Source organism: Mauremys mutica, chromosome 22 (assembly GCF_020497125.1).
Source record: "Mauremys mutica isolate MM-2020 ecotype Southern chromosome 22, ASM2049712v1, whole genome shotgun sequence".
Taxonomy (NCBI): Eukaryota; Metazoa; Chordata; order Testudines; family Geoemydidae; genus Mauremys; species Mauremys mutica.
The window spans coordinates 11,850,933-11,878,476 of record NC_059093.1 but is presented as its reverse complement, the minus strand read 5'-3'; the positions used below and the strand labels follow the sequence as shown (position 1 = coordinate 11,878,476).

The 27,544-nt window shown below is 47.5% G+C and overlaps 1 protein-coding gene and 2 long non-coding RNA genes across 14 annotated transcripts in view; 2 read left to right on the top strand and 1 right to left on the bottom strand.

Moving 5' to 3' along the window:
* The window catches only part of LOC123354650 (neurotrimin), a 654,629-nt gene extending 649,634 nt beyond the window's left edge, over positions 1-4,995 (top strand). For 7 of the 8 annotated variants that reach the window (XM_044996769.1, XM_044996771.1, XM_044996773.1 and 4 more), the window contains one exon: positions 3,643-4,995. In XM_044996769.1, coding sequence (XP_044852704.1) covers positions 3,643-3,743 — 101 coding nt within the window. In that variant the 3' untranslated portion in view covers positions 3,744-4,995. The remainder of the gene's footprint in view (positions 1-3,642) is intronic. The other variant, XR_006574793.1, reaches the window with a different exon arrangement.
* A 137-nt stretch (positions 4,996-5,132) lies between these two features.
* LOC123354653 lies at positions 5,133-27,430 on the bottom strand. Of its 5 annotated transcripts, none has more exons than XR_006574800.1 (5): positions 14,501-15,070; positions 11,941-12,078; positions 8,799-9,673; positions 7,823-7,864; positions 7,047-7,601 (listed from the first exon to the last, which is right to left on the bottom strand). It is a non-coding gene; the product is annotated as an uncharacterized LOC123354653 (long non-coding RNA). The 5 variants fall into 5 exon arrangements; XR_006574798.1 differs by having other exon boundaries at positions 7,047-7,864; positions 8,799-8,968; positions 9,614-9,673; XR_006574799.1 differs by lacking the exons at positions 7,047-7,601; positions 7,823-7,864 and adding an exon at positions 5,133-5,552.
* Positions 10,496-27,544, top strand: part of LOC123354654 — a 57,044-nt gene continuing 39,995 nt past the window's right edge. The window contains exon 1 of the long non-coding RNA XR_006574801.1: positions 10,496-10,589. This is a non-coding gene — a long non-coding RNA (uncharacterized LOC123354654). The remainder of the gene's footprint in view (positions 10,590-27,544) is intronic.

Genomic DNA, 27,544 nt, shown 5'->3' with positions numbered 1-27,544 from the left:
TCTTTTTTGAGTGGTGTGGATAACAGGTACAAGAAGTGAAAACTGTTTCGCCAAAGAAAAAGAGCATGTTAAAAAAAAAAAAAGACAGGGATGGCTACACCTTTCTCTGGTGCCAGAGGGAGTCAAGACAAATGCACACCAGCGGCCAGAAACGCTCAGCATCCAATGTGCGCCCAACAGGCTCAGCTCTTTAGAAAAGCTGGCCACTTATTTTGGAGTCTAAAGAGGTCGAAGGCAAGTTCTTTTGAAAACCTGGTCAGAAATATCACAATGGGACCTGCTGGGACATTGTTGAGAAATCTGGCCCCAGTTATGGGTGCTGAGTAGGACCGGTTGAAAATTTTCTGTCAAAACTGTTTTCCTATGGAAAATTAGGGGGTTGACTGAAACTATTTTTTTCTTGGAAAGTGTCTGTTTTTGTGGAAAATTTCAATTTATCACTAAAAACAAAATGCCTGGAAAAGGAAATGTTTTCATTTGGAAATGTTGCTTCTGCGGTGCCTTATGGGAGTTAGAGTTTGGTTGACTCATGTCCCCATTCTTCCCTTTGAGCTAGACTACCTGTCCAGACTACGTCTCCTGTGGCCACGGACTCCCATCAGTCACAGCCCGTGGTGCATCATGGCAGCTGTAGTCTGACTAGGGAGGCAAATGGGAACATGAGGCACCCTAACTACAAATTCCATGAGGCACTTCAGCAGCATTTACAATTCAAAATATTTTGGTTTGCAACTGAGATTTTCAGTATTCAAATTTGCACCAAAAATTTGAAAATGTTGGTGCAAAATGTGGACAAAAATGAATGTTTTCATTTTTGTTTAAAAAAAAGCGGGGGGGCAGGAGAAAAAACCAACCAGCTCTGGTGCTGATCATGTAAAAATGTAGCTCAAAGCATGTATCCTAGTGCACTTTGTTTACACACATCGTGTGTGACTCCCTTTGCATCATGGGAGTTTAAAGACTGCTAGTGAACAGCAATGTCGAGTCTGCATTCAGTCCCGTCCGCCACTCTTGGTTCCATCTGGAGGGAGATATAAACCTTTTATACTTTACTAGCATGTCTTCTTTTGCATGAGATGTGGAACGAAACTCCTGGCTACTTCTTAAAAGTCGCAGGACTGTTTTCACAAGCATAAGGATCTTAACTATGTGATACAGGAGGTCAGAGTAGATGGGCTCAGTGGGCCCTGCTGGCCTTGGAATCTATGAACCGTGGTTTCTCACTCCAGTTCCCCTGTTTACCTATCATTCTTGCGGCCATTTCAACTGAATGGGGGAATTTCTTCATTCCCTGTATCAGGCAGCTGTGCAAAGTTGCTGTGAACTTTTTAAAGGCTGTTTAAGGAAGGTGGATGCATTGCAGTGATGGGGAAGCGATCCCTGTCTATATAAAGTTTGGAGTCAGCTTGGAAAGTTGGCCAAGCATTTTTCACTCATTGGCTGGAAGGTGTTGTATAAACATCAGTCATTGGGCCAATGTTAGTTGCTCAGTGAGGCAGCTTTGAGTCCCTTCACCCCCTCTAGTCTGACTGGGCTTTGCAATCATCTTCTCTCGCAGAGCAGAGCCTCTGCCATCCCTCCTTCCAGCTAGTGCTATAAAGTGGGTATGGCTGGGGGCACGGAGCCTGGCTGGGAAAAAGGCAGTGTGACCCAGACATCTCCGCTCTCCGAGCAATCATCAGTTGCTGGTATAGCCTCTTAGGCCCATAAGCAACTGACGCCAGTGAGAACAGTCCCCAAATCAGGGGAGCCTAAATGTGATTTAAAGCCAACTTTGCGTCCCCACTCCCCAGCAGTTACTCCAACAACAGCCGAGGATCTGTCCCATTAACTTTCTCAGGTTCAGTAGGACTTCCTGCTCAGGGGCGGCACCAGACACCAGTGCAGCAAGCGCGTGCCTGGGGCTGCAAGCAGCAGGGGGCGGCCTGCCGGATGCCGTGAGGGCGGCAGTCAGGCTGCCTTCGGCAGCATGCCTGCGGGAGGTCCGCCGGTTCTGCGGCTTCAGCGGCTATTCGGCAGCGGGTATGCCGAATCCGCGTTACCGGCGGACCTCCCGCAGGCATGCTGCCGAGAGCCGCCTGACTGCCGTGCTTGGGGCGACAAAATACATAGAGCTGCCCCTGTTCCTGCTGCTGCTGGTACCTGTCAGGAAATCTTCCCCATCAATCATCTCATTAGGAAACATTTTCATCTTGATTTTGGGATCTTTTCAGTGTATTCACCTGCCTTGTCATTTCTTTATTTTTTACTTTACACAATTATTATTATTACTACAGTAGAGCCTAGGATTTCAGGAGAACTGGGGAGATAACAGCATGAAACTAATTAGTTATCAAGTCAAAATCTGTCCTCACTTCCATTCCTTCTAACTCCACTGAGTGCAGAAGAGTTTTCAGCTTTTAATTTGTGTCTTTCTTTTAGTTATCGTTATTATTGTCTGAGCTAAACCAAAACAAGGAGTCTGGTGACACCTTAAAGACTAACAGATGTATTTGGGCATAAGCTTTCGTGGGTAAAAAAACCCACTTATTCAGATGCATGGAGTGAAAGTTACAGATGCAGGCATTATATAATGACACTTGAAGAGAAGGAAGTTACCTCACAAGTGGAGAACCAGTGTTGACAGGGCCAATTCAATCAGGGTGGATGTGGTCCACTCCCAATAATAGATGAGGCGGTTTCAACTCCAGGAGAGGCAAAGCCACTTTTGTAATGAGCCAGCAAACAAAAGGTGACTTCCAAGAACTGCAAACTTTGCAAACCTTAACTAACCCTCACAACACCCCAAGGTGATAGGGAAGTATTTGCTGTCCCATATATGTGGATGGGAAAACTGAGGAAGGGATCATGAGCTAAGTTTTCAAAAGTGGCCATTGATTTTGGAATCAGTGGCTTCCTTTGAAATTTTTGGCCTGTGTGACTGGCACAAGGCCACGGAGGGGAAGAATTAGCTTCAGAGCTCAGGTTACAATGCAGGAATCCTTGGTGTCCAGTCACACATCCAGTTCACTAGGCCAGTCCCATCTCTGAGGCTTCTATTGCGTGTGTGTTGACTTGTTTGGTAGAGCTTAGCTGGAAGAATGTGGCTCTTGGTTTTACACTATAGAAGCTCAGTGGTTTGAGTATTGGCCTGCTAAACCCAGGGTTGTGAGCTCAATCCTTGAGGGGGCCATTTAGGGATCTGGGGCAAAAATCTGTTTGGGACTTGGTCCTGCTTTGAGCAGGGGGTTGGAGTAGATGACCTCCTGAGGTCCCTTCCAACCCTGAGATTCTATGATTCTATGAGCTCAAACTAAGGGACTGGTTAATTGCTGCATCAGCGTTTGGGCTCAGGCAGCATCCCAAACTCTGGGACCTTCCCACTCTGCAGGGTCCTTGAGCCTGGGCGCCAGCCCGAGCTTGAACGTCTACATCACAGTTCAACCACCCTGCGAGCCTAAATCTGCTGGCAGAGGCCAGCCATGGGTTTGTAATTGCAGAGTCATTTCAGGGTGGGCATGCAAAGATGGCCATGCCCCAGCTCAGTTTTGCAGACATTGCCCTATGATTCTATGAATTAACCATGGCTAATTGGTTTATTTCTTGACTCCTCTGACTAACACCATTGGCTTTTTCCCTCCCGCTCCCTCTCCCCCTTTGCAGGCCCCGGAGCAGTGCATGATGGGAACAACGGCACATCAAGAAGAGCTGGCTGCATTGGGCTGCTTCCCCTCCTGCTGTTGCATCTGCTCCTCAAGTTTTGACCCAAGTGCTGATTCTGCGGAGTAGCGACAACCACAGCAACAAGAAGAAGAAAACGTATAACATTTAAAAAAGAAAAATAAGCGTTATAATAAAGAGAATGTATTACCAGAAAATCTGAGGGGGAGAGAGAAAGAGGGGGAAAAGGGAATTTTGAAAAAAAAAATCCATTTTTTTTCTCGCTGAAGTTTAGACACAGCTGAACCTTTTTCTTTCTTTCTCTTTTTTTTTTTCTTTTTCTTTCTGCAATGGACAAGTGTGCCGGTACCAAGGACCAACCAGTACATTTGGCTGAACGGCTCCCCCCGCTCCGCCACCACATCCCTCATTCCGAGGCAGCTGGCTCGGTCATTTCTTTCTGCTCGACTCTCCCCCCTGGATGATTACGGAGTCGGCTGTTCCAGCACATGCATATGCAGACGCACAGCATTTTTTTTTCCCCTGGAGATTTTCCCTCCTTTTCATGGACTGTGCTGCCATTCGTGTTAGTATGAAACAAACAAGCAAAAATTGACGCCGAGACGAACGAAAAGGAACAAAGCAAACCAGTTGTTAAACATTTCTTCATTCTACTACGCACGGACATCATGGAGAATGAGGGATCTGATTCATTATTAATTTTATTAATTATATTTTCTGATGAGCCTAGAACGATTAGTTCATAAAAAAAAACAAGAAAAGAGAAGTATGTTTATTAAGCATTAAAAACAAAACAAGCGGATAGTGTTCTTCTTAACTACGTGTGCAAGAGGTGGCATCTCAGCTTGTCTTAGGGTTTTTGCAAAATTGGTGTGAACAGTCAACGAGTCCTGGGAGGGCGGGGGAAAGTGTTTTTACAAACAATTCCTCCACCAGCGTTATTGAAACTTCATCCATTTCTCTGGTGTTTAAGGCAGAAGATACTATGCTAGCTATGGCTATCTACGTACTGTTTTGGAAATGGAAAAGCTGATGCTCATTGTATGTTGAGTTGGATGGATATGCTTATTCTTTTTATGGGATATATACATATAGATATATATATATATACATACACATATATATATATATTATTTTTTTTGTTAGCATTCTAGACACATTATTTCTCAACAGGCTCCTCCTTCTGCCATTCCTGCATGCTGTATATGGACTTAGCTGTGTATTGGTCTTCTTCTAAGAGATGATAGAGTTTCTTGATGATTGTGTAATCAATTCCTGCCTATTATTTTGTCCCCTCCTTCCCCTGGGTTATTTACATGTTGGAGACACTTATTTTAAAAAAAACAACCAACCAAACAAAAAAGGAAAAGTAACAGATGCAGTGTCTCTTTGCAGGTTTGGCTATTCCAAGGGGAAACCATGTATAACAAGACGTATTTGTCATTCTCCCTTTTCGACACAGCTCGGGACATTAACACAACAACACTGCAAACTGAAAACGTCAACAGAAAAGGAACAAAACCCATCACCCGCCTTTTATTTGGCCATTGGCTGGTTCTATGACACTTGCGTGGCTATGGGAGAAATTAACTTGCTTTATTTTATTATTTTGTTTCCTTTTTGGTGGACAAAACTGAAGAAACGTGCTTCACATCGAGGTTCTGGGATAGCCCCGTGGCCAGAGGCCCTCCGGTGTCCTTGACTTGTTTGCGGGGGGACAAGAGGGGGAGGTTGTCTCTGACTGTACATTAAAAAGATGTTCCATGTTGCTGTTCAGCCTGGTTGTAGTACCTCATTGTGAAGCTTGGAGAATTGGTTGTAATGGGCAGAGGGTGGATCTGTGCTTGTATAACATTTTCTTGTTTAATTCTTCAGTAAACTCCTGCTACCCCCTGCAGGAGAGAGGTGGGTTTGAGAACAGCAGCCCAGATCCTCAAAGATATTTAGGATCCCAATTCCCAGTGGGCATTAGGTACCTAAAAAACCTTTGAGGATCTGGGACAATTAGCTCTAGAGTCCTGCTGTGAGTCTGACAGAGGAGATGCAGGCTCTGAGGAGGAGTGGCAGACAGATGACACTGATCATCATCCCTGCCTGGTGGCTATTACATGAATGTATGAGTACCTCACCGTATGGATAATGTCCAGACGCAGCTGACATCTGGGGTGGGGGAATAGGGAGGAGAGAGGTAATGCTAAATAATCATTAGCAACATCATGGCCAGGATTGCAGCCTAGAGTGAAGGAGGGAGAGTAAAAATCCCCCAACCCTGCTCAGTCCATCATAAGAGGGTTTGAGTCTCACAGCCCAGCTCAGCTGGAAGACTCCCATTGACTTTACTGACTTTGGATCAGTGAGTTGGGTCTCTTGGAATAGACTGCTGAGGGCTGAGCCTGGGGAGTGCTAGGAACTCTCACTTCCTACTCCCTCAGCATCTTGTAGGATCAGGCCTTTCATTGACTAGGGCAGGCTGCTCCTGTCAACCCCAGACAGACACAGAATAGTGCAGAGCCCCAAAATGTGCTCTACTTTCAAAAGGTCCTGACCTACTGGGGAATGTCTTCCCGATTCCAATGCCTGTTAGTCATAGACTTTAAGGTTAGCAGGGACCATTAGGATCTAATCTGACCTCCTGAACAATTCAGGCCACAGAATCTCACCTATCCACTTCTATAACAAACCCATAACTTATGTCTGAGTTATTGAAATCCTCAAATTGTGGTTTGAAGACCTCAAGCTGCAGAGAATCCTCCAACAAGTGCCCCATGCAGTAGAGGAAGGCGAAAAACCTCCAGGGCCTCTGCCAATCTGCCCTGGAGGAAAATTCCTTCCTGACCCCAAATATGGCAGTTAAACCCTGAGCATATGGGCAAGGCTCACCAGCCAGCACCCAGGAAAGAATTTGCTGTAGTAACTCAGATCCCAACCCATCTAACATCCCATCACAGACCACTGGGTATACTTACCTGCTGATAATCAAAGATCAATTGCCAAAATTAGGCTACCCCATCATACCATCCCCTCCATAAACTTATCAAGCTTAGTCTTAAAGCCAGATATAGCTTTTGCCCCCACTACTCCCCTTGAAAGGCTGTTCCAGAACTTCACTCCTCTAATGGTATTCTGTCATCTTATTTTCAGGTGCTTTCTTGGTCTCTTTAACTGCAGAATTATGGTTCAGCTTTAGGGCTGGATTCTGATCTCGTGTTGAGCTGTACAAACCCACTTAAGCCATCCAAGAATTTGAAAGGAGGGGGATATGCCAAGCTTTCACTAGCATCACTGAGCACAGGATCTGGCCCTCAGCAATTGCCTGCTTTTTTTATGGCCAATGACCAAATTATCCTGTAATAGCTTCCTGAAGGGATCGGCCTTGCTCAAGAGAAAGGAAGACAACTTCCACCCTGTTAGCACAAACAACTGAGCTCCTAAGGTGCTGATTGAATTAGATGGAGGATCTAATTAACCAGGGGTTGAACTAAGTGAAAGCTGCAGTTGACTCTAAGGGGATAAAATAGTGAACTGCACCATTCCATCCTGAGGAGAAAGGTAAAATACATCAGCATCTCTGTTTTGGTCAAACGTGGGAGAACTCAGACATCAGGCCACTCACAAGGAGTAGTTAGCCAGAGGGCACTAATCCCAGAGTACATGTAGATTCTTGCTGGTACCTGGCCAGAGAAGCCCATGAAAAGCAACCATGATGGCATGCAAAACACAAGAGAAATGGAGACAGAGAACACCATATGGACAAGGTGTGGGGAGGGTTTATTTTAAATGGATGAATAGATGCCAGAGGCAAAGCAGAATAAAAAAAACTTTAATCATTTATTTTGTGTGTAAGTAACAAAGCATTTGTTTCAATGGTCAGCTCTCTTCCCACAAAGGCCTGGCTTGTAGCCTCAATGGTCTAGGTGACAGGTTCAAACCCAGCATGCAGCCTGTGGAGAGTGAACATGCTTGGTCAGCAGGAGGTGGTACAGTAGCTTATGTGAAATCAGTTGGTGGGTCCTTAATAGTCACCTGTCCCCATCACAGAAGCCACTAGCACCATTGGTGCTTGTCAAGTGGTAATCTCTGCAGAGAAGCCAGAGTCTCAAAGGTGCAGAGAATGAACTCTGCTTTATCTCTAGAATTGGGGTCTCACCAGGGTGTGACAAACCTGTTCATGCAGCACTGGTGGGGAATCTGACATCACTGATTTCTGTGCATTTAAAGAAAAGCAAAGGACATTAGTGAAAATAGCTCAGTGGTTTGAGCATTGCCCTAGTAAACCCAAGGGTTGTGAGCTCAATCCTTGAAGGGGCCATTTAGGGATCTTGGGCAAAAATCTGTCTGGGGATTAGTCCTGCTTTGAGGAGGGGCTGGACTAGATGACCTCCTGAGGTCCCTTTTAACCTTGATATTCTGTGAAGTGTCTCTCTTAACAATCTTTTTCTTCTAACCCTATTGCTGTAGGAATTCTGCCTGACTTCTCAGCCTTCTTAGTTCTGTCCCTGGAAGCATGCTGCAGCTGGGCTAACAGCTCTAGGACTCAGGGACACTGGGTCAGTGTGGGAAGGGCAGATGGGGTCCATGCAGGATGCTGCTTTCTATAACAAGCACTTGGACCTCATTTGCAGAAGTGCTGAGTGACTGCAAATATTAACCAGGCGCACTTTAAAAAAAGCTGCCTAACAGACAGGTCTCCAAATTTAAGTGTCAACAGGGAATCATCATTGAGTGGGTGTGTTTCTAGGGGGTCCCACAGGGATCAGTTCTTGGCCCTATGCTATTTAGGATCTTTATTGAGGACCTGGAAGAAAACTTCTCACTGATAAAGTTTGCAGATGACAGAAAATGGGCGGGGGGAATAATGAAGCACAGGTCACTGGTACAGAGCAAAATGAATTGTTTGGTAAGATGGGTGCAAGCAATGCATGGTTTAATATGGCTACATGTAAGAGTCTATCACTAGGGATAAAGAATGTGGGCCTTAGAGGATGCGGGGGCTCTTTTTCAGACAGGAAACTGGAAAAAAGTGGTGATGGTAGATAATCAGCTGAACATGAGCTTCCAGTGTAGCACTGTGGCCCAAAGCACTAATCCTGGAATGCATAAGCAGGGGAAATCTCAAGTAGGAGCAGAAAGATTTTTACCTCTGTATTTGGCACAGGTGGGACTGCTGCTGGAATCCTGTGTCCATTCTGGGTGTCCGCGATTCAAGAAGGATGCAGACAAATTGAAGATGGTTCACAGAAGAGCCACGAGAATGACTGCAGGATTAGAAAACCTGCCCGATAGCGATGAGAAGCAAGGAGCTCAAATTCTAGAGAGTTTAATAAAGCAAAGGTTATGGGGTGACATGACTACAGTCTGTAAGTACCTGCAGGGGGAACCACTACCTGATAAATGGGCTCTTCAATCTAGCAGAGAAAAGCCTAGCACGATGCAATGGCTGGAAGTTAAAGCTAGACACATTCAGACTGGAAATAAGGTGCTGATTTTTAACAGAGAGAATAGTTAACTGTTGGAACAATACACCAAGAGTTGCATTGGATTTGCCATCACTGGCAATTTTTAAATTGCGAATGGCTGTTTTTTCCTCGGCTCTGTTCTAGGAATACTTCCAGGGAAGCCCCAAGGCCCGTGTCATCCAGGAGGTTGGACTAGATGACAATGGCCCTTTCTGACCTTGGAACCTATGACTCTGAACTCCAACCGCTCAGTGAGACTCCAGCAGCCCAGCGCTGTGCAGTGTTTCACTTCAAGTCGCATTAAAAGGGAAGAGCAGTAGTGGACCTGCTCACCACACACCACCTTGGGTAATAACTACCTAAGAACACAAGCCCAGCAGCTGGCTGAGTTCTGCCCTGCCCTAACGAGCCCTGGTCTTTGCCTCCCTTTTGCTGCATTCAGTCTGCCTTTTCCACAGTCTGGCCCCCTTCCCTGAGATTCTCTTCTTCCAGCCCACCTCAATCTTCTGCTCCCCTTAGCTGCCTCTGCCCAGCAGGGAGCAGCCAGCAGCCTCCACCTGTGGAGACAAGCGAGGAAGGAAGAAGGAGGTTAAAAAAAGAGGAACCAAAACAAGTAGCCTCAGATCATGCAAACATGTGTGTAATCCACTGTGTGTGTGTTAGAGGTTTTCCTCTACAGTACTAGAGATAGGGTGTTTTAGCTGCAGCTATTGGAATTTATGCTGTTTCAGCTGTGAGGTTCCTGGTTCAATCTCTTCTGTGCCCCCGAAGATGGCAGCCCTATCACAGCCACCAGGACCAGCCGGAGGATTCAGGGGGCCTGGGGCAATGCGGGGGAGCTGTGGTGCTTGTACTCACCTGGCAGCAGTCCAGGTCTTTGGCAGCGGGGGGCCCTTCAGTCGCTCTGTCTTCAGCAGCAGTGAAAGGCCCCTTGCTGCCGAAATGTTGCCGAAGACCCTGACTGCTGCCAGGCCAGCGCCTGCGGGGCCTGGGGCAAATTGTCCCACTTGCCTCCCCTGCCCCCCATCCTGGGTGGTCTGACAGCCACACAGCCCTTTAAGCCTGTGAGCTATAGCATGGGGCAGCTTGGGCATGCAGCTGAAGTTAAGCCCATAGGGTGACCAGATGTCCCAATTTTATAGGGACAGCCCTGATTTTTGGGTCTTTATATAGGCTCCTATTCCCCCACCCAGTCCCAAATTTTCACCTTTGCTGTCTGGTCCCCCTAAGCCCCTGCATCATCACCACCCACAGCACGCGCCGGCTCAGCCCTGGGGATCTGCAGGGGCGCCCTGCAGTGCTGCGGCTCTGCCAGCAGGTGGTGCTGTGTGAGGTTATAAATGAGCCGGGCGGCCGGCCGGCCCCACGCACGTGACGCACGATGGTGTCTGCCTGCGGGAGGCTGGGCGTGCTGGGTTCCCCCTGCGCCCCCACCCCGAGTCACCCCGCTCTCTAGGGCTGCACGTGGGCAAGGTAAGCGAGGCCAGCTTGCTGCTGCTGTGGGGTGGAAGGAGGCCTGGGGGCCCCTCCCCCATTGCATTTCCTTGCCCCACTGAGGAGCTCAGGTGTTTGCCAGGCCCCCATGTGCCTAACCCCAGTTCTGTGCCTCTCCCTTTGCAAAAAAACTAGCAAATATTGGCTCATGCCTGGAGGGGCCAGTTCTGGGCGTTGTCCTTGCATTGAACTTAAGTCATTGCTCTTTGCACTGGCCCCCTGCACCCCTTGCCCTGCGTTTCCAGCTGCCTCCCAGCCACCCACTGCGAGGGAGAGGGAAGGAGCATTGGTTTGAGGTTCACCAGAGGCATTAGCAGGGCTGCAGGTTGCTCTGAACTGGGGCAGCCTAAATAGCAAGTTTCCCCCAACTCAGGAACCCTGTAGCACTGGGGTGGGCAGAGCAGCAGGTCTGACCTTCCTGCAGAAGCAGGGGAGCTGTGCAGTCCATTGCGTGCATGGAGTCGGGGCTTGGTGGTGGTGAACCCAGACTGCATCAGGGATGTGGTTTGAGCGTTGGACTGCTAAACCCAGGGTTGTGAATTCAACCCTTGAGGAGGCCATTTGGGGATTGATCCTGCTCTGAGCAGGGGGTTAGACTAGATGACCTCCTGAGGTCCCTTCCAACCCTGATATTCCATGTGACTGGAACCTTTTAGGTGTATGAAGGCAGCGTGTGCCCCAAGACCTTCCATCCCAAATAGACAATTGAGAACTCCACCCAGCAGCAGGGAGCTGGTGTGCATCCAAACAGGCACTGATTAAAGCTGCCCTAGCTTTTATACTTGGTTGGGCAATGGGCCTACTAGCATCTGGGGCGGAGCAGAGGAGCAGCATTGCCCCCTGAGGCTTGTACAAGGGTGAGTGGGGATCAGAGGATGGTCCTAGCCAGCCTCTGTTTCACTGCCGGGCAGCAGTGCAAGATGCTCAGAGCCTGAAGGGAGGGATGGTTTGAAAGCAAAGCAGGAGTAAATATCTCCAGTTGGCTGGTGATGGGACACTAGACGGGGAGGCTCTGAGTTACTACAAGGAATTCTTTCCTAGGATCAGGGCCACCGAGAGCTGGTTTGGGCCCTGGTGAAAAACATTTTTCAGGCCCCCCAGCAAGGGTGGACCGGCTAGACAGGGCCAGGGAAGCTGGGCCCCCTTCCAGACTGCCACGCCCTAGTAATTTGTACCAGCTTCCCCCCTCCCCTTGTCAGCCCTGCCTAGGATGCTCCCTTCTAACCTTAAAGTTTGTGAGTAGACATGTTCGGCAGGTGCCTCGGTAGCTCCAGTTTGGTTTTGTCCTTTTCTGTGCATGCTGCAGTCTGAGCAGAGGATGCTCACTTACCATTCCTGCTCAGGATCTTCATTAAACGTCCCCTCTGGTTATGCCCTAGGCCAGGTGGCCCTTCCTCTCATCAAATCTCCTCCACTTCCTCCTTCTGATGCAGAAGCCATCAGGATGTCACTGCTGCACTTGACAGATCTGTGGGATTGCAAGAAGTTGTTCATGTCTCAGGATCTGTTGCAACTACTCCAGCACCTGACAGTATTATAGAAATAAGCTGGAAAGGACCATGAGACGTCCTCTCCTAGTCCATCCCCCTGCCCTGATGCGGGACCAAATAAACCTAGACCATCCCTGACAGGTGTTTGTCCAAACTGTCCTTAAAAATCTCCAGTGAGGGGGATTCCACAGCCTCCCTAGATCTGTTTAACTCTCCTTAGAGTTAGAAAGCTTTTCCTAATTTCAATCTCCCATGCTGCAGCCTATTACTTGTGGTACTACACTCTGTAGGCTATACCAGTGTGATTACCCTCCCAATCCCCATTTCGTAGCTAGGGAAACAGAGGCATTGAGAGTTGAAGGTACTTGCTGCAGGGAGGTGCTGATACCACCATCCTCTGTCCCCATTCCTTCCCTTCACTCCTACCTCCCCCACCCAAAACACAGACCCCTAAAATATCCACAACTCAATTGTTAATTAATAAGAGCTCTTACTGGGATGAGATATGCAAGAAAAAGGGAAATGAGGGTCATGATCGCACCAAGAAAACACAAAAGTGGGAGGAAGAGGTCAGGCTGTGATCCTGCAAAGACTTATGCAGCTTACACATGGGGAGTAGCCCCAGTGAAGTCACCAGCACTGCTCCTAGCTCGTACTGTTGTGCATGTGTGTGAGCCTTTGCTGGATCGGGGCCTTTGGTTGGCTGCTTTTAGTGTGGGCACTGGGTTCTTTTGAGCATGAACAGACCTGGGTTCTTTTTTTCTGGTGGGTGGGCACTGCATTAAAAAGCCTTTTCCTCTAGCTAATTTGGCTTTGTGGCTGCTTTGCTTTATTGCCAATGACTGCGTGGCAAGGTCCCCTTTTCATGTGTTCAAACAGGCCAAAATAAGTTTAAGTTCAGGACAGACCTGGGGATGGTGATTGTCCTCGTGCAAAAGTTGTGGGGAGAGATGCTCATCTGAAACATGGAGAGATAGCAGGCCCCCCCCCCCCATCTGCCAGCATTTAGGCAGAGGAAGAATTTTAGACATGAAAAGGCATAATAGTTTGAGACTTCATGGCTAGAAGGGAACCTCAGGTCTTGTCTGACCTCCTGTATATCCCAGGCCATTACGTTTCACCTAGATACCCCTATGTGAAGCCCAAAGACTAGTTAGACCCAAAGCGTTTCAGTCTCCAGGAGATTAAACTTTATTCCATCGGCAGAAACCAGGAAGCCATGGTGCCACCAGGGCCCAAGGCAGTGTTCCCTCTAAGTTTTGACATCCATGTGCAGAATGGATTTTGTTATGTGCACCAATATGGAGGTGACATGTTTTTGGGAGGTGGTCCAAGGGGTTAGGAGTGTGGGAGGGGACTCAGGGCTGAGTCAGGGTTGAGGTGCAGGGGGGTGAGGGATCTGTCTGGGGTGCAGGCTCTGAGGTGGGGCCAGGGATGAGGCATTTGGGGTGTGGGAGAGGGCTCAGGGCTGGGGCAGAGGGGTGGGGTGAGGTGTTGGGCTGGGGGTGTGGGCTCTGGGGTGGGGCCAGGGATGAGGTCAGGGCTAGGGGCAGAGGGTTGGGGGGGGTGAGGGCTCTGGCTGGGGATGCAGGTACTGTGGTGGGGCCATGGATGAAGCGTTTGGGGTGCAGGCTTCCACGGGGGAGGGAGGGAGAGAGACACACACAGACAGAACACACTCCTCCAGCCCTCTTTCACTGCAGTTGACAGGGGAGAGCACTTCTCCCTGCCACAGCAGCTCCGGTGGGGCTGGGGGAGAGGTGCCTCTGCCCACTAGGCACCTGCAGCCCTTAATAGCCTGCTGGGCAGCCATGCAGCTTACAGGGAACTTAGGCCCAAATTAAGGTCCCCTGTAATGGCAGGGAATTGACTAGGTGAAACATACCCAGATTAGCCCAGCAGTTGAATGTCACCTCATAGAATCAGACTTGCCAGCTTGGAAGGGATCTCAAGAAACCCCCTGCTCCAAGGCAGAACCAAGTAAACAGACCCTCCCAGGTAGGCGTTCCTCCAACCTGTTCTTAAAAATTTCCAATGATGGGGATTCCACAGCCTCCCCAGGCAACCTGGTCCAATGCTTACCTACCTTTAGAGTTAGGAAGTTTCCTAATGTCTATCCTAAATCCCCTTGCTGCATAAGGTGGTGAAAATCCCAGAACTCAATGGGACTCTGCACCATACAGTTTCCTCACACGTAAGTGTTTGCAGGATTGTGGTTGTAATTATCATGAGGGCTGGAAATGATGCTTTATAGGCCTGGTTATCATGGGCTCAGCACCCACACAACTGGGGTTTGATCTTCAATGCCCAACAAAAAACTGGCCACTGCTTTTAGTATCTAAATAAGTGCCTGATGTCTATGAACATGCATCCCCAGATGAGTTTAAAATCATTCCTTACCATTAACTTTTTCAAGTGTTGTGCTTCCTGACCAGTTGATTGGTTAGTTTGTAGTCATTCGTTGGGTGTTCCCATTTCTTCCAGTCCATCATAGGAGGTGTTTGCTGCTGCGTTCCACCCCAGAGGTGGCTGCATGCCCATAGCAGTTGAAATAATTGTGTGTGTAGTTTGTAAAGTGCTTTAGAAGGGTCTGATTGGCATTCTGCTGGAGAAACCACCTATGTACCACTGTAGAGGAGACGCATGGGCTGTTTCAGGGCAGATCTTAGGCATCAGCCCAAGTTGGGAGCAACCTGAGGTTTATGGCTTTCAGGAGGAAATTTTGCTCACATGCTCTCAGTTGATGATCTCCACCCAGGTCTTAGGCCCTGATTCTGAAGTCAGGTCCCCTTAGCACAATCACCTATAGCTTCCTGGGTCCGATAAGGGGTCCAAGCAAGTAGCTCTGATTGCAGGAGCAGAGCTCTGGGGATGAAAGGCCACCCCTGCCAAGCCCTAAAAAAGATAATTCTATCCATCCCTCCCTCCTTGCATTATAGGATAATAGATTTCAAAGCCAGAAGAGACCATTTTGATCATGTAGTCTGCCTCCTACACACGAGGTAGAATCTATCAATGCGTGGATGAGACGATGGTGTAGAGAGGAGAGGTTCATGTTCATTAGGAACTGGGGAAACTGGGATGGGAGGAGCCTATACAGGAGAGATGGGCTCCACCTACACCAAAGTGGAACCAGACTGCTGGCACTAAACATTAAAAAGGTTGTAGAGCAGTTTTTAAACTAGGAGATGGGGGAAAGCCGACTGCTGCAGAGGAGCGTGTGGATCGGACACAGACTTCTCTTAGGGGAGAGTCTGATGATAGAGAATCTCCAGGTTATAGTCAGGAGCAGAGGACTGAAAAGTATAATGTAAGGGCTGGATCAGATGATAAACAGTCACATAAAGAATCTGGCACATCAGAAAAAGGCAGGCTAATAAACAGGGACAAGTTTTTAAAGTGCTTGTACACAAATGCCAGAAGTCTAAATAAGATGGGTGAACTAGAGTGCCTTGTGATAAAGGAGGATATAGATATAATAGGCATCACAGAAACCTGGTGGACTGAGAGCAACCAATGGGACACAATCATTCTGGGGTACAAAATATATCGGAAGGACAGAACAGGTCTTGCAGGGGGAGGAGTGGCACTATATGTGAAAGTGTAGATTCAAATGAAGTAAAAATCGTAAGCGAATCCACATGTTCCATAGAGTCTCTATGGATAGAAATTTCATGCTCTAGTAAAATATAACATTAGAGATCTATTATCGACCACCTGACCAGGACAGTAATAGCGATGATGAAATGCTAAGGGAAATTAGAGAGGCTATCATCAAAATTAAGAATACAGTAATAGTGGGGGATTCCAATTATCCCCATATTGACTGGGAACATTGCATTTCGTCCTGAAGTGAAGAGATAAAATTTCTCGATACTTTAAATGACTGCTTCATGGAGCAGCTGGTACGGGAACCCACAAGGGGAGAGGCGACTCTAGATTTAATCCTGAGTGGAGCGCAGGAGCTGGTCCAAGAGGTAACTATAGCAGGACCGCTTGGAAATAGTGACCATAATACAATAGCATTCAACATCCCTGTGGTGGGAAGAACACAACTGCCCAACACTGTGGCATTTAATTTCAAAAGGGCGAACTATACAAAAATGAGGGGGTTAGACAGACAAAAGTTAAAAGGTACAGTGACTAAAGTGAAACCCCTGCAAGTTGCATGGGCCCTTTTTAAAGACACCATAATAGAGGCCCAACTTCAATGTATACCCCAAATTAAGAAAAACAGTAAAAGAACTAAAGAAGAGCCACTGTGGCTTAACCATGTAAAAGAAGCAGTGAGCGATAAAAAGACTTCCTTTAAAAAGTGGAAGTCAAATCCTAGTGAGGCAAATAGAAAGGAGCACAAACACTGCCAACTTAAGTGCAAGAGTGTAATAAGAAAAGCCAAAGTTTGAAGAACGGCTAGCCAAAAACTCCAAAAGGTAATAAAATGTTTTTTAAGTACATCAGAAGCAGGAAGCCTGCTAAACAACCAGTGGGGCCCCTTGATGATCAAAATACAAAAGGAGCGCTTAAAGACGATAAAGTCATTGCGGAGAAACTAAATGGATTCTTTGCTTCAGTCTTCACGGCTGAGGATGTTAGGGAGATTCCCAAACCTGAGCTGGCTTTTGTAGGTGACAAATCTGAGGAACTGTCACAGATTGAAGTGTCACTAGAGGAGGTTTTGGAATTAATTGATAAACTCAACATTAACAAGTCACCAGGACCAGATGGCATTCACCCAAGAGTTCTGAAAGAACTCAAATGTGAAGTTGCGGAACTATTAACTAAGGTTTGTAACCTGTCCTTTAAATCGGCTTCGGTACCCAATGACTGGAAGTTAGCTAATGTAACGCCAATATTTAAAAATGGCTCTAGGGGTGATCCTGGCAATTACAGACCAGTAATTCTAACATCGGTACCGGGCAAATTAGTTGAAACAATAGTAAAGAATAAAATTGTCAGACACATAGAAAAACAAACTCTTGAGCAATAGTCAACCTGGTTTCTGTAAAGGGAAATTGTGTCTTACTAATCTATTAGAATTCTTTGAAGGGGTCAACATGTGGACAAGGGGGATCCAGTGGACATAGTGTACTTGGATTTCCAGAAAGCCTTTGACAAGGTCCCTCACCAAAGGCTCTTACGTAAATTAAGCTGTCATGGGATAAAAGGGAAGGTCCTTTCATGGATTGAAAACTGGTTAAAGGACAGGGAACAAAGGGTAGGAATTAATGGTAAATTCTCAGAATGGAGAGGGGTAACTAGTGGTGTTCCCCAAGGGTCAGTCCTCGGACCAATCCTATTCAATTTATTCATAAATGATCTGGAGAAAGGGGTAAACAGGGAGGTGGCAAAGTTTGCAGATACTAAACTTCTCAAGATAGTTAAGACCAAAGCAGATTGTGAAGAACTTCAAAAAGATCTCGCAAAACTAAGTGATTGGGCAACAAAATGGCAAATGACATTTAATGTGGATAAATGTAAAGTAATGCACATTGGAAAAAATAACCCCAACTATACATACAACATGAGGGGGGCTAATTTAGCTACAACAAGTCAGGAAAAAGATCTTGGCATCATCGTGGATAGTTCTCTGAAGATGTCCACGCAGTGTGCAGAGGCGGTCAAAAAAGCAAATAGGATGTTAGGAATCATTAAAAAGGGGATAGAGAATAAGACTGAGAATATATTATTGCCCTTGTATAAATCCATGGTATGCCCACATCTCAAATACTGTGTACAGATGTGGTCTCCTCACCTCAATAAAGATTCTAGCACTAGAAAAGGTTCAGAAAAGGGCAACTAAAATGATTAGGGGTTTAGAGAGGGTCCCATACGAGGAAAGATTAAAGAGGCTAGGACTCTTCAGCTTGGAAAAGAGAAGACTAAGGGGGGACATGATAGAGGTATATAAAATCATGAGTGATGTTGAGAAAGTGGATAAGGAAAAGTTATTTACTTATTCCCATAATACAAGAACTAGGGGTCACCAAATGAAATTAATAGGCAGCAGGTTTAAAACAAATAAAAGGAAGTTCTTCTTCACACAGCGCACAGTCAACTTGTGGAACTCCTTACCTGAGGAGGTTGTGAAGGCTAGGACTATAACAATGTTTAAAAGGGGACTGGATAAATTCATGGTGGCTAAGTCCATAAATGGCTATTAGCCAGAATGGGTAAGGAATGGTGTCCCTAGCCTCTGTTCATCAGAGGATGGAGATGGATGGCAGGAGAGAGAGATCACTTGATCATTGCCTGTTAGGTTCACTCCCTCTGGGGCACCTGGCATTGGCCACTGTCGGTAGACAGATACTGGGCTAGATGGACCTTTGGTCTGACCCGGTATGGCCTCTCTTATGTTCTTATGTCTCTGTACACTGCATTGGTGAAGCTAGCCCTAAAATAGGATGTCTGGCTCTAGTGGCCACATAGCAAGCGAGACATGGAAATACTGGGGAGAATTTAAGGTGTTAAAAAATGATCCAGGGGCTGGAAAACAAGCCATGTGATGGAGCTCAACCCAGGCAGCTTAGTGAAGAGAGGCTGAGATGACTTGATCACCATGGCTAGGTATTTACTCGTGCAAAGAGATCCTGGTGGGGGGTTTGGTCTTGCCAAGAAAGGCACAAGATTCAGTGGCTGGAAGCTGAAGTGCAGTACATTCAGCAGTGAAGTAAGGCTGTTTCTTAGCAGCGAGGGTAATTAAAGAGTGGAATAGCTTACCAGGGGAGTTGTGGCCTCCCCATTGCTTGGAGTCATTACAGTTAGATTGCATATTTTTTTAGAAAGGTATCTGGGAGAAATTCTATGACCTGGCAATGCAAGGGGTTGGGCTGGATGGTCATGGTAGTTCATTCTGACTCCTGCTCATTCCCTCACTTCATGGGCCAGGGAGAGAAGAAGCTCTGCATTGCCCTCAATGTGCTCATAACACTTGCTGCAGTGTATTAAAACAATGGCTATAATGCAGTCTCATGCTTCAGGGCTTCAACTGATCTGCAAGGGTCAGGAAGGAATATTTTTCTCTAGTGCACCAGTGACCAACATAGCATATTTAGATTTCCAGAAAGCCTTTGACAAGGTCCCTCACCAAAGGCTCTTACTTAAATTAAGCTGTCATGGGATAAAAGGAAGGTCCTTTCGTGGATTGAGAACTGGTTAAAAGACAGGGAACAAAGGGTAGGAATTAATGGTAAATTCTCAGAATGGAGAGGGGTAACTAGTGGTGGTCCCCAAGGGGTCAGTCCTCGGAACAATCCTATTCAATTTATTCATAAATGATCTGGAGAAAGGGGTAGACAGGGAGGTGGCAAAGTTTGCAGATACTAAACTGCTCACGTTAAAGACCGAAGCAGACTGAAGAACTTCAAAAAGATCTCACAAAACTAAGTGATTGGGCAACAAAATGGCAAATGAAATTTAGTGTGGATAAATGTAAAGTAATGCACATTAAAAAAATAACGTCAACTATACATACAATATGATGGGGGCTAATTTAGCTACAATGAGTCAGGAAAAATATCTTGGAGTCATCATGGACAGTTCTCTGAAGATGTCCATGCAATGTGCAGAGGCGGTCACAAAAGCAAGCAGGATGTTAGGAATCATTAAAAAGAGGATAGAGAATAAGACTGAAAATATATTATTGACCTTATATAAATCCATGGTACGCCCACATCTCGAATACTGCGTACAGATGTGGTCTCATCTCAAAAAAAATACTGGCACTATAAAAGTTTGAGAAGGGCAACTAAAATGATTAGGGATTTGGAGAGGGTCCCATATGAGGAAAGATTAAAGAGGCTAGGACTTCTCAGCTTGGAAGAGAGGAGACTAGGGGGGGATATGATAGAGGTATATACAATCATGAGTGATGTGGAGAAAGTGGATAAGGAAAAGTTATTTACTTATTCCCATAATACAAGAACTAGGAGTCACCAAATGAAAATAGGCAGAAACAAAACAAATAAAAGCAAGTTCTTCATGCAGCTCAGTCAACTTGGGGAACTCCTTGCCTGGCAAGTTAGTAAAGGCTAGGACTATAACAGCGTTTAAAAAACTGGATAAATTCATGGTGGTTAAGTCCATAAATGGCAATTAGCCAGGCTGAGTAAGGAATGGTGTCCCTAGCCTCTGTTTGTCAGAGGATGGAGATGGATGGCAGGAGAGAGATCACTTGATCATTGCCTGTTAGGTTCACTCCCTCTGGGGCACTTGGTATTGGCCACTGTCAGTAGACAGATACTGGACTAGAGGGACCTTTGGTCTGACCTGGTACGGCTGTTCTTATGTTCTTATTCTGGGATGGGATTCCCCTGCCTTCCTCTGAAGATGGGGGTTTGGCCACAGCTGGAGACAGGACAGTAAATGCAGTGAGCCATATGCTCTGAGGTGATGCAGAGAGCCCTCTTTAGCAGATGTCTAACTGATGAGTTGTTAAATTGAATGCCAGATTTGGGGTCAGGAAGGAATTTTTCCCTGGGTCAGATTGATATGGACCTTGGGCCGGAGGTTGACTTTCCTCTTCAGCATGGGGCACTGATTGCTTGCTAGGATCCCCTGGGCATCTCTCACCCAATCATTTCTCTCACCTAATCAGTGCCCTGAATGCTGTTGGGCCAAACTCAACCCCAGTGTAACTCCACTAGCTTCAGTGGAGTTACACCAGGTATGGGATTTGGCCTGATGTATCTTCATGGTGGAAGGTTGTCAGTTGCTAAGCGAGTGCCATCTGCATTCAGCATCCTGGGAAGATGGAGAACCAGACAATTTATGTGGCTGTGGTTTTATATGGGATGCACCAGCCAATCTCATGCACAGCTGTGGCGCACCAGGCTGTTTGCTTCTGGAGTTAGAACAGCTCATGCAAGACTTCTGAACAGGGGCCGTTTTTGGGGCTGACTCTGGGGATGTGCCAGGCAGGTTCACAGACAGGTGGCGTGAAAGCCCCAGAACAAGCACCACACATCTTCTACGATCCAGCACAGTTTAGAGATGTGCAATCAGTTGTTTTACAGGACAGTAGTGTCTGCTGCTTCCCTGGTGCCTGCATCCAGCCCTGGTGTGTCTGCCTAGTCTGAAAATCAAGCTTTGCTCTGTCCTCAGCAGGACTGGGGAAAGAGCCAGCCCACCTGGTTCTCTCCTGACTATTTGCATGGGGAAGGAAGAGAAAAGACCTGCCGCCCAACCACAGGAGGGGAAGGAGAACAGGCATGTAACAGGGTGGGAGACTCACCACCTGGCGCCTCCTGCTGGTGACTCCAGGAATTAGCTCTGTCCAGTGGAGAGCCTCCTCCTGGTGGTGTCCCATCCGTCGTTCTGCCCTCTGGACCCGCATTGCTGCCTGCTTGGCAGCATCTTTGAGGGCACTGCCCTCCAGCAGTGCCCCTTAGTCCATCTGCAACCCCTTCCGGGGGTCAGTGATCAGCAGTCCCACACCCCAGCCACTATGTGCAACCACCCTCTGAGTCCAATCCCTTCTTGTCAGGGATCTGGTGTAGTATAATGGCCGCTCCCTACGACCATTGGCTGGATGTACTGCAGGGAGTGAAGGGGGACCCAGGCCTGCCCTCTACTTGGGTCCTGGCCCAGGGACCCTCTGGCAGCAGCCTCGATGTCCTTCTCTCCCCTCCTCTGTCTGCTTCCCTGGGCCACTTCCCCTACGGCCCCTTGCACCTGCTAGGCCCTTCCCTTCAGGGCCTGCAGCCTGGCAGGCTACAGGCTCAAGCTCTCTCGCCTCCCCAAGCCCTGGCCAGCACTGCCCTGTCCATGGTGCTAGTCTCCACCCTTGGAGACTGACCTTCCCCTCTCCAAGGCCTGGGACAGACTGACTGCTCCCTTCCTGCACAGCCTTTATATATGTCTGAGCCTGGCCCTGATTGGCTGTCTCCAAACTGGGCCCTGATTGGCTCACAATAAGCCCTTTTCTGATTGGCTCCCTGTCTGCACAGGTGCCCTGGCCTGCCACAGCCCACTCACAGGGAGTGGGGCAGTCTGCCCCACTACAGAGCACTATCCACAGGGGCTGTGTTAGTGATCTCAGGAAGGGGGCCTTGTGGGGTTGATCCTGGGGAGCAACCCAACACCCTTTCTCCCCCTGCACAGAAAGCGCAGCCATAGTGGTCCAGTGTTGTTGGACCCCATGGTCCCATATGGGATCTTGGCCTGCCTTGTTAATTAACAGTCTTATCTCCTCTGCCACATGCAGCTTTGAGAGGGTCCCATAAAGACAACAAGGTGGTGAAACAGCAGCTAGAAGGGGACTGAGGGTAGAGATCCCAAGATCAGATTCCCACACCCCAAAATAATCCCACAGCCAGTCCTGCCTCTTGGGGGTCTAAATAAAAATGTATAATTTTGTCACTTGGTTTTAATGCACAATGGTCAGTGCCTATGGTCCAGACAGCGTAGGAGGTTGGGTCAGGTACAGCCTGGGTGTTGGGGTTTGCACCTCTGCTGTGTGAGAGCCAGTGGTGAGCTGGAGCAGGTTCCCACAGGTTCTCAAGAACCGGTTGCTAAAATTAGACCTCCATGGGGGAACTGGTTGTTAAAGGGCCAGGGGGTGGGCAAGGAACTCTGGTCCGTGGGCCGGACCTCCTGTTGCTGCTGTCCCTGCCAGCAGGTAGGGGATCTTGGGGGACAATTACTGCACTGGTGGGGTGCAAAATAAACTTTAAGAAAATGCAAAAACAGGGAAAATTCAATAGTGAGGGGTATGGGGTTTGTTAAGGTAGACAATTGGGGGTTTCTTTTGGTGAACAGTAAGGGGGTTTCAATAGTGGGGTACAACACAGTAGGATACCATACAGTGGGGTAACCAATTAACAAATATACATGTAACAGGTAGCTAACAATTTCTATGTAAAGGGTGTGTCTCAGCAGCATATAACCAACTAACAGTTATGGATAAAATATGTTAAATAGGAAACAATTCTAGGTAAAAATTGTCACAGCTGTGTAAATGTAGAATGTGAGGTGTATCAGAGAAAAAAGTAACCAATGGGGTTTTATGCTAGACTTTAGCAATACAATTTAGGTTTGGCAGCAGTAGGACCAGGGTGAACACGTGAGGGAAGGAATTAAAAGAGAGCTGCGGAGGGAGATTTAACTCAGGGAGACAGAACAAGCAGGCTAGGGAGACACAGAACAAATGGACTGTAAGTGACTGGGGAAGCCCGGGGGGGCTGACAGTGGGAAGACAGACTTAATCACAATTATACAGAACACAGCAAAATCTTATGATCTAACTTAACCAAGACTACACAAATTAGCAAGTAACAAAACACAATGCAACAATTCTTTAAGCCTAACTTACAGAGTACAATGCTAAACCTAACTTAACTTGTAATTTCATTTTGCACAGCTGTGGTTATCTAGACGAAAGGCTAAACCTAACCTAATGGGTGCACCTTATACTAGGGGTAGTTCTAGAGGGCAGAATGCTGTGTGCCCAGGATAGAGTTCAGGGAGTTACAGCTTAGCAGCAGCACAGTCTTATTTCTAGCAGCAAAGGCGCTGCGGAGCTAGAAGCAGATTACAGATACAGACCAAGGAGTTAGCTTGGGTCTGTCTGCTGGGGAAACAAGGCCAGCATCTAGGACAGGGGGAGTTTGCAAGAGGGAGTTACCACCAGTCCCCAGGACAGCAGCAAGCACAGAGACAGGCACAGCAGTTTCAGCATCAAAGGACACAGAGGACTCAATTCGCTTACAATAATCAGGAGATATCCAGGTGAAATTCGTTGTTCGTGGGAGGGGAGTTTAAAAACAGGGGTACGCTCAAAACCACCACAAGAGCAGAGAAAGGAACCCCCCCAGAACCCCTGGCTGATCAGACCAGGCAGCAAGGCAGGAACCTTTCTGATGTCTGATCAGAAAATGTCTGGTTATAAAGGCAAACTTAGGCAGTTTCCTGCCAGTAATCCTGATTGGATCCCCTTGTTAAGAGGGAGGAGAGAAGGCAGGGAAAAACTGCAGGTAGGCACAGGACATGCCTGGGCAAGTTCTGAGCTCACAGGTATGACTCTCATGCTCAGCTATGTGGCCACTTGAGGTCTTGCAGCTCTGGACATGGCCTACCCTACACAAAGGGCAGGTTTAACAAGGTGATAACAGGACCAACTCTTTGAACAGGGCAGTGGTCCCACTTAGCACACAGCACAAGTGGCCATCCCTTTGAGAAGGGCAATGGCTCTTGGTAAACAACTTAACAGCCAGGGAGGGGCGGCCACAGGAGGAGAACAAGAACAAAATGGAGTAAGGGGACAGCTGTAAGAAAGAAAATGGAATAGGGGGATAGCTGTAACAGACAGCTGCCAGGATTCCCAGCTGGGGAGGCTGAGGCTCCCCCAGCCCTTTCCCCACTTCCCCCCAGCTGCAGCATGGCCAGCTGCCAGCACCAGCTGGGCAGCTCAGCTGAGCTCTGGAGTCATCCTGCTGCCACTTTTGGAATGGCCCAGCAAGGTGTGGGGGGGGCTGCTGCAAGCTCCAGGACTGGCCAGAGGGGAAGGGATGGGGCAAGTGGGGCAATTGGCCCAGGCCCTGCAGGATCTCTCCCCCAGCCCCTCCCCTGCTCCCCCCCCTTAAATCAGAACTTAATAGGGAACCTGTTAAGATTTTGGCAGCTCATCACTGGTGAGAGCAGTTTGGCCAGCCAGGTGTGGGATGAGGGTGCCTTTGTGGTCCAGGTGGCTACAGATTTTTCTTAAAAAGCAGGGCAACCAAGTGGCCTCTTTGTGGAATTGCAGTCTGGGCAGAAAACCAATGGTTGGCCAGCAAAGTAAACATGGACTGGCTTCTCAAAGTCAGACAGGTCTATATAGAGGGCCCTATTTCTGCCCCCATAATTAATTTAGCTCCTCCCAGGGGAAGGGCTCATTCATTTTGGATCTACGAAGGGCAATAGCTGCAGATGTACAGAGTAGACAGAAAGACTGACATTTTCATAAGGGCCTCAGGAAGTTAGGTACCCATCTCATTACATTTCAGTGGGATGTGGGTGACTAACTGGGAGTCAGTGATACCTAGCAGGTAGAGCACTGGATGAGGATGTGGGAGACCTGAGTTCTATTCCCAGCTCTGCCATTGGCTTGCTGGGTGACCATGGGCAAGTCTGATCAACTCCCCATGCCTCAGTTTCCCCATATGTGAAATGGGGATATTGGCACTGACCTTTTTAAAGTGCTTTGAGATGAAAAGTGCCACATAAAAACTGGGTATGATTAATATCCTTTCAGATCTCAGCCATAGACCGGAGAGGGGAAGGACAGAAATAAAGCCGACAGCCAGGAAGGTCCCCCATTTTCCTAGCCAGCCAAGCTTTTACTGCTTGGAGTTCAGTAGGAGCATCATCCAGAGGCCACTGAACTAATTGGAACAGGTCCCAGAGTGTGTCAGGAGGCTTTGGGGCAGGCCCTCAGGAGAGACATGACACCATTTAGCAGCATCACAAAGCTGGTATGTAACAGTGTTGGGACTTACCACCACAGCACCTCCTGCTGGTTGCTCCAGGAATTACCTCCATCTAGTGGAGTGCCCCCTCCTGGTGATGTCCCATCCATCATCTCACCCTCTGTTGGCATATTGAGGCACATTGCACCCAACCTGCAATGTCCTTTTCAAGCCACTTCCTCCAGCAGTGGCTTAGTCCATCCTCACCCCCTTCCAGGGGGTCCAATCAGCTGTCTCTCTGCACCCCAGCCAATGTGGGGAACTGCACCCCCAAAGTCACACCCCTCTTGGCAAGGGGTTGGTGCAGCCCTAGACAGACACTCATCAGCCAGGTGAGAGGCAAGGGGGGACCCAGGCCCACCCACTACTCTGGGTCCCAACCCATGGACTCTCTAGTGGCAGCCATCCTGCCCTCCTTCTCGCCCTCTGTCATAAACAGATAGTTAAGGTTAATGTCTCTTACCTGTAAAGGGTTAAAAAGCTCAGTGAACCTGACGGACACCTGACCAGAGGACCAATCAAGGGACAAAAGAATTTCAAATTTCTGTGGAGGGAAGTCTTTGGGTTCTTTGTTTTGGGGGGTGTTCTCACTTGGAGAGCCTGGATGTACGTCTGGCCTCTCTTAATCCCAAGCTTCCTGAAATACTCTCTTCTATTCAATATAGTGAGAATTAGAAAAGGCGGATTAGTCTTGATTGATTTTTGTATTTGCAAATGTGTGTTTGCTGGAACAATATTTTCATCTCTTTGCTGTACTTGCACTTATGCTAGAGTCCCTCTAGTTTTTATAAGCTGTATACCCTGTAAGCATTTCCATCCTGATTTTACAGAGATAGGAAAAGTAAAAAACTCTTTAATTAAAAGCTTTTCTTTTTAAGAACCTGTTTGATTTTCCCCTTGTTTGAGACCCCAGGGGATTAGTCTGACTCACCAGGGATAGGTTGGGGGAAGAGAGCAGGGAAGGTGAATCCCTCTTTGATTTAGATTCAAGGAGTTTGATTCAAAGTAGTTTTCCCTGATGACCAAAGGAGGGAAAGTCTGGGAGGGGGAATGGTTTAGTTCCCTTTGTGTTAAGATCCCAGGAGTTTGGATCTGGGTTCCCCCCGGGAAAGGTTTGGGGGAACAGAGTGTGTGCCAGACACTAAATTCTGGCTGGTGGCAGTGTTACCAGATCTAAGCTAGGATTTAAGCTTAGAAGGATGTAGGTCTCCACATTTGTACTCTAATGTTCAGATTGGAGAAACAACCTATGACATGGTAGCAGAGGTGGGATTTTTCTTAGTAACCAAAAGCCAGATTTTTTTTCTTTCCTCCTTTGAGATGCTGCAGATGCAGTGAGGAAACATACCCTGAGGGCAGAGATAAAGGTTTTTCTAACAAGGTTTTGTTGGAAGGAAATTTCCAGCTGGGCTTAGCTGGAAGGTAATTAGCAGTTTGCAAGAGACAGGTTACAAACCAGTTTTTCTGGTCCCTTGTCAGCCATTAAACACCAGCAAGAGACATTTGCAAATGAAAAGTTTTGTTTTAATTCAGTCAGGAATAGAAAGATTAGGAAACTGTAAACCAAACAGCCTGAGCTGAGGCATCCCAGTTCAGTAAACTGCAGAGGGGCATGGCCAACACCCAAAAGCAGAAAAAAAATGAGTACCAAGGAAACATCTAGACTGGAAGCAAGACCCAAAGAACTGGAATTAAAAGAAAAGGAATTGGAAATAAAACTCAAGGAGATGGAAATAAAAAAAAGCCAAAGAGGCTGACCACAAGAGGGAAGTGGAGGCCCCTCAGGACCTGCAGCCTGGCAGACACCTGGCTAGACTTACCTTCTGCTGTTCCAGGTGCTGGTCTCCTCCCTCAGGAGACAGAGCTTCCCCCTCTGAAGGTCTGAGAGAGAGTGACTTGATTCTCTGAGCAGCCTTTATATAGGGCCTAGCCTAGCCCTCATTGGGTGGCTCTGATATTGACCCTGATTGGCTCTCAGTAAGCCCTGATTGGCTGCTGG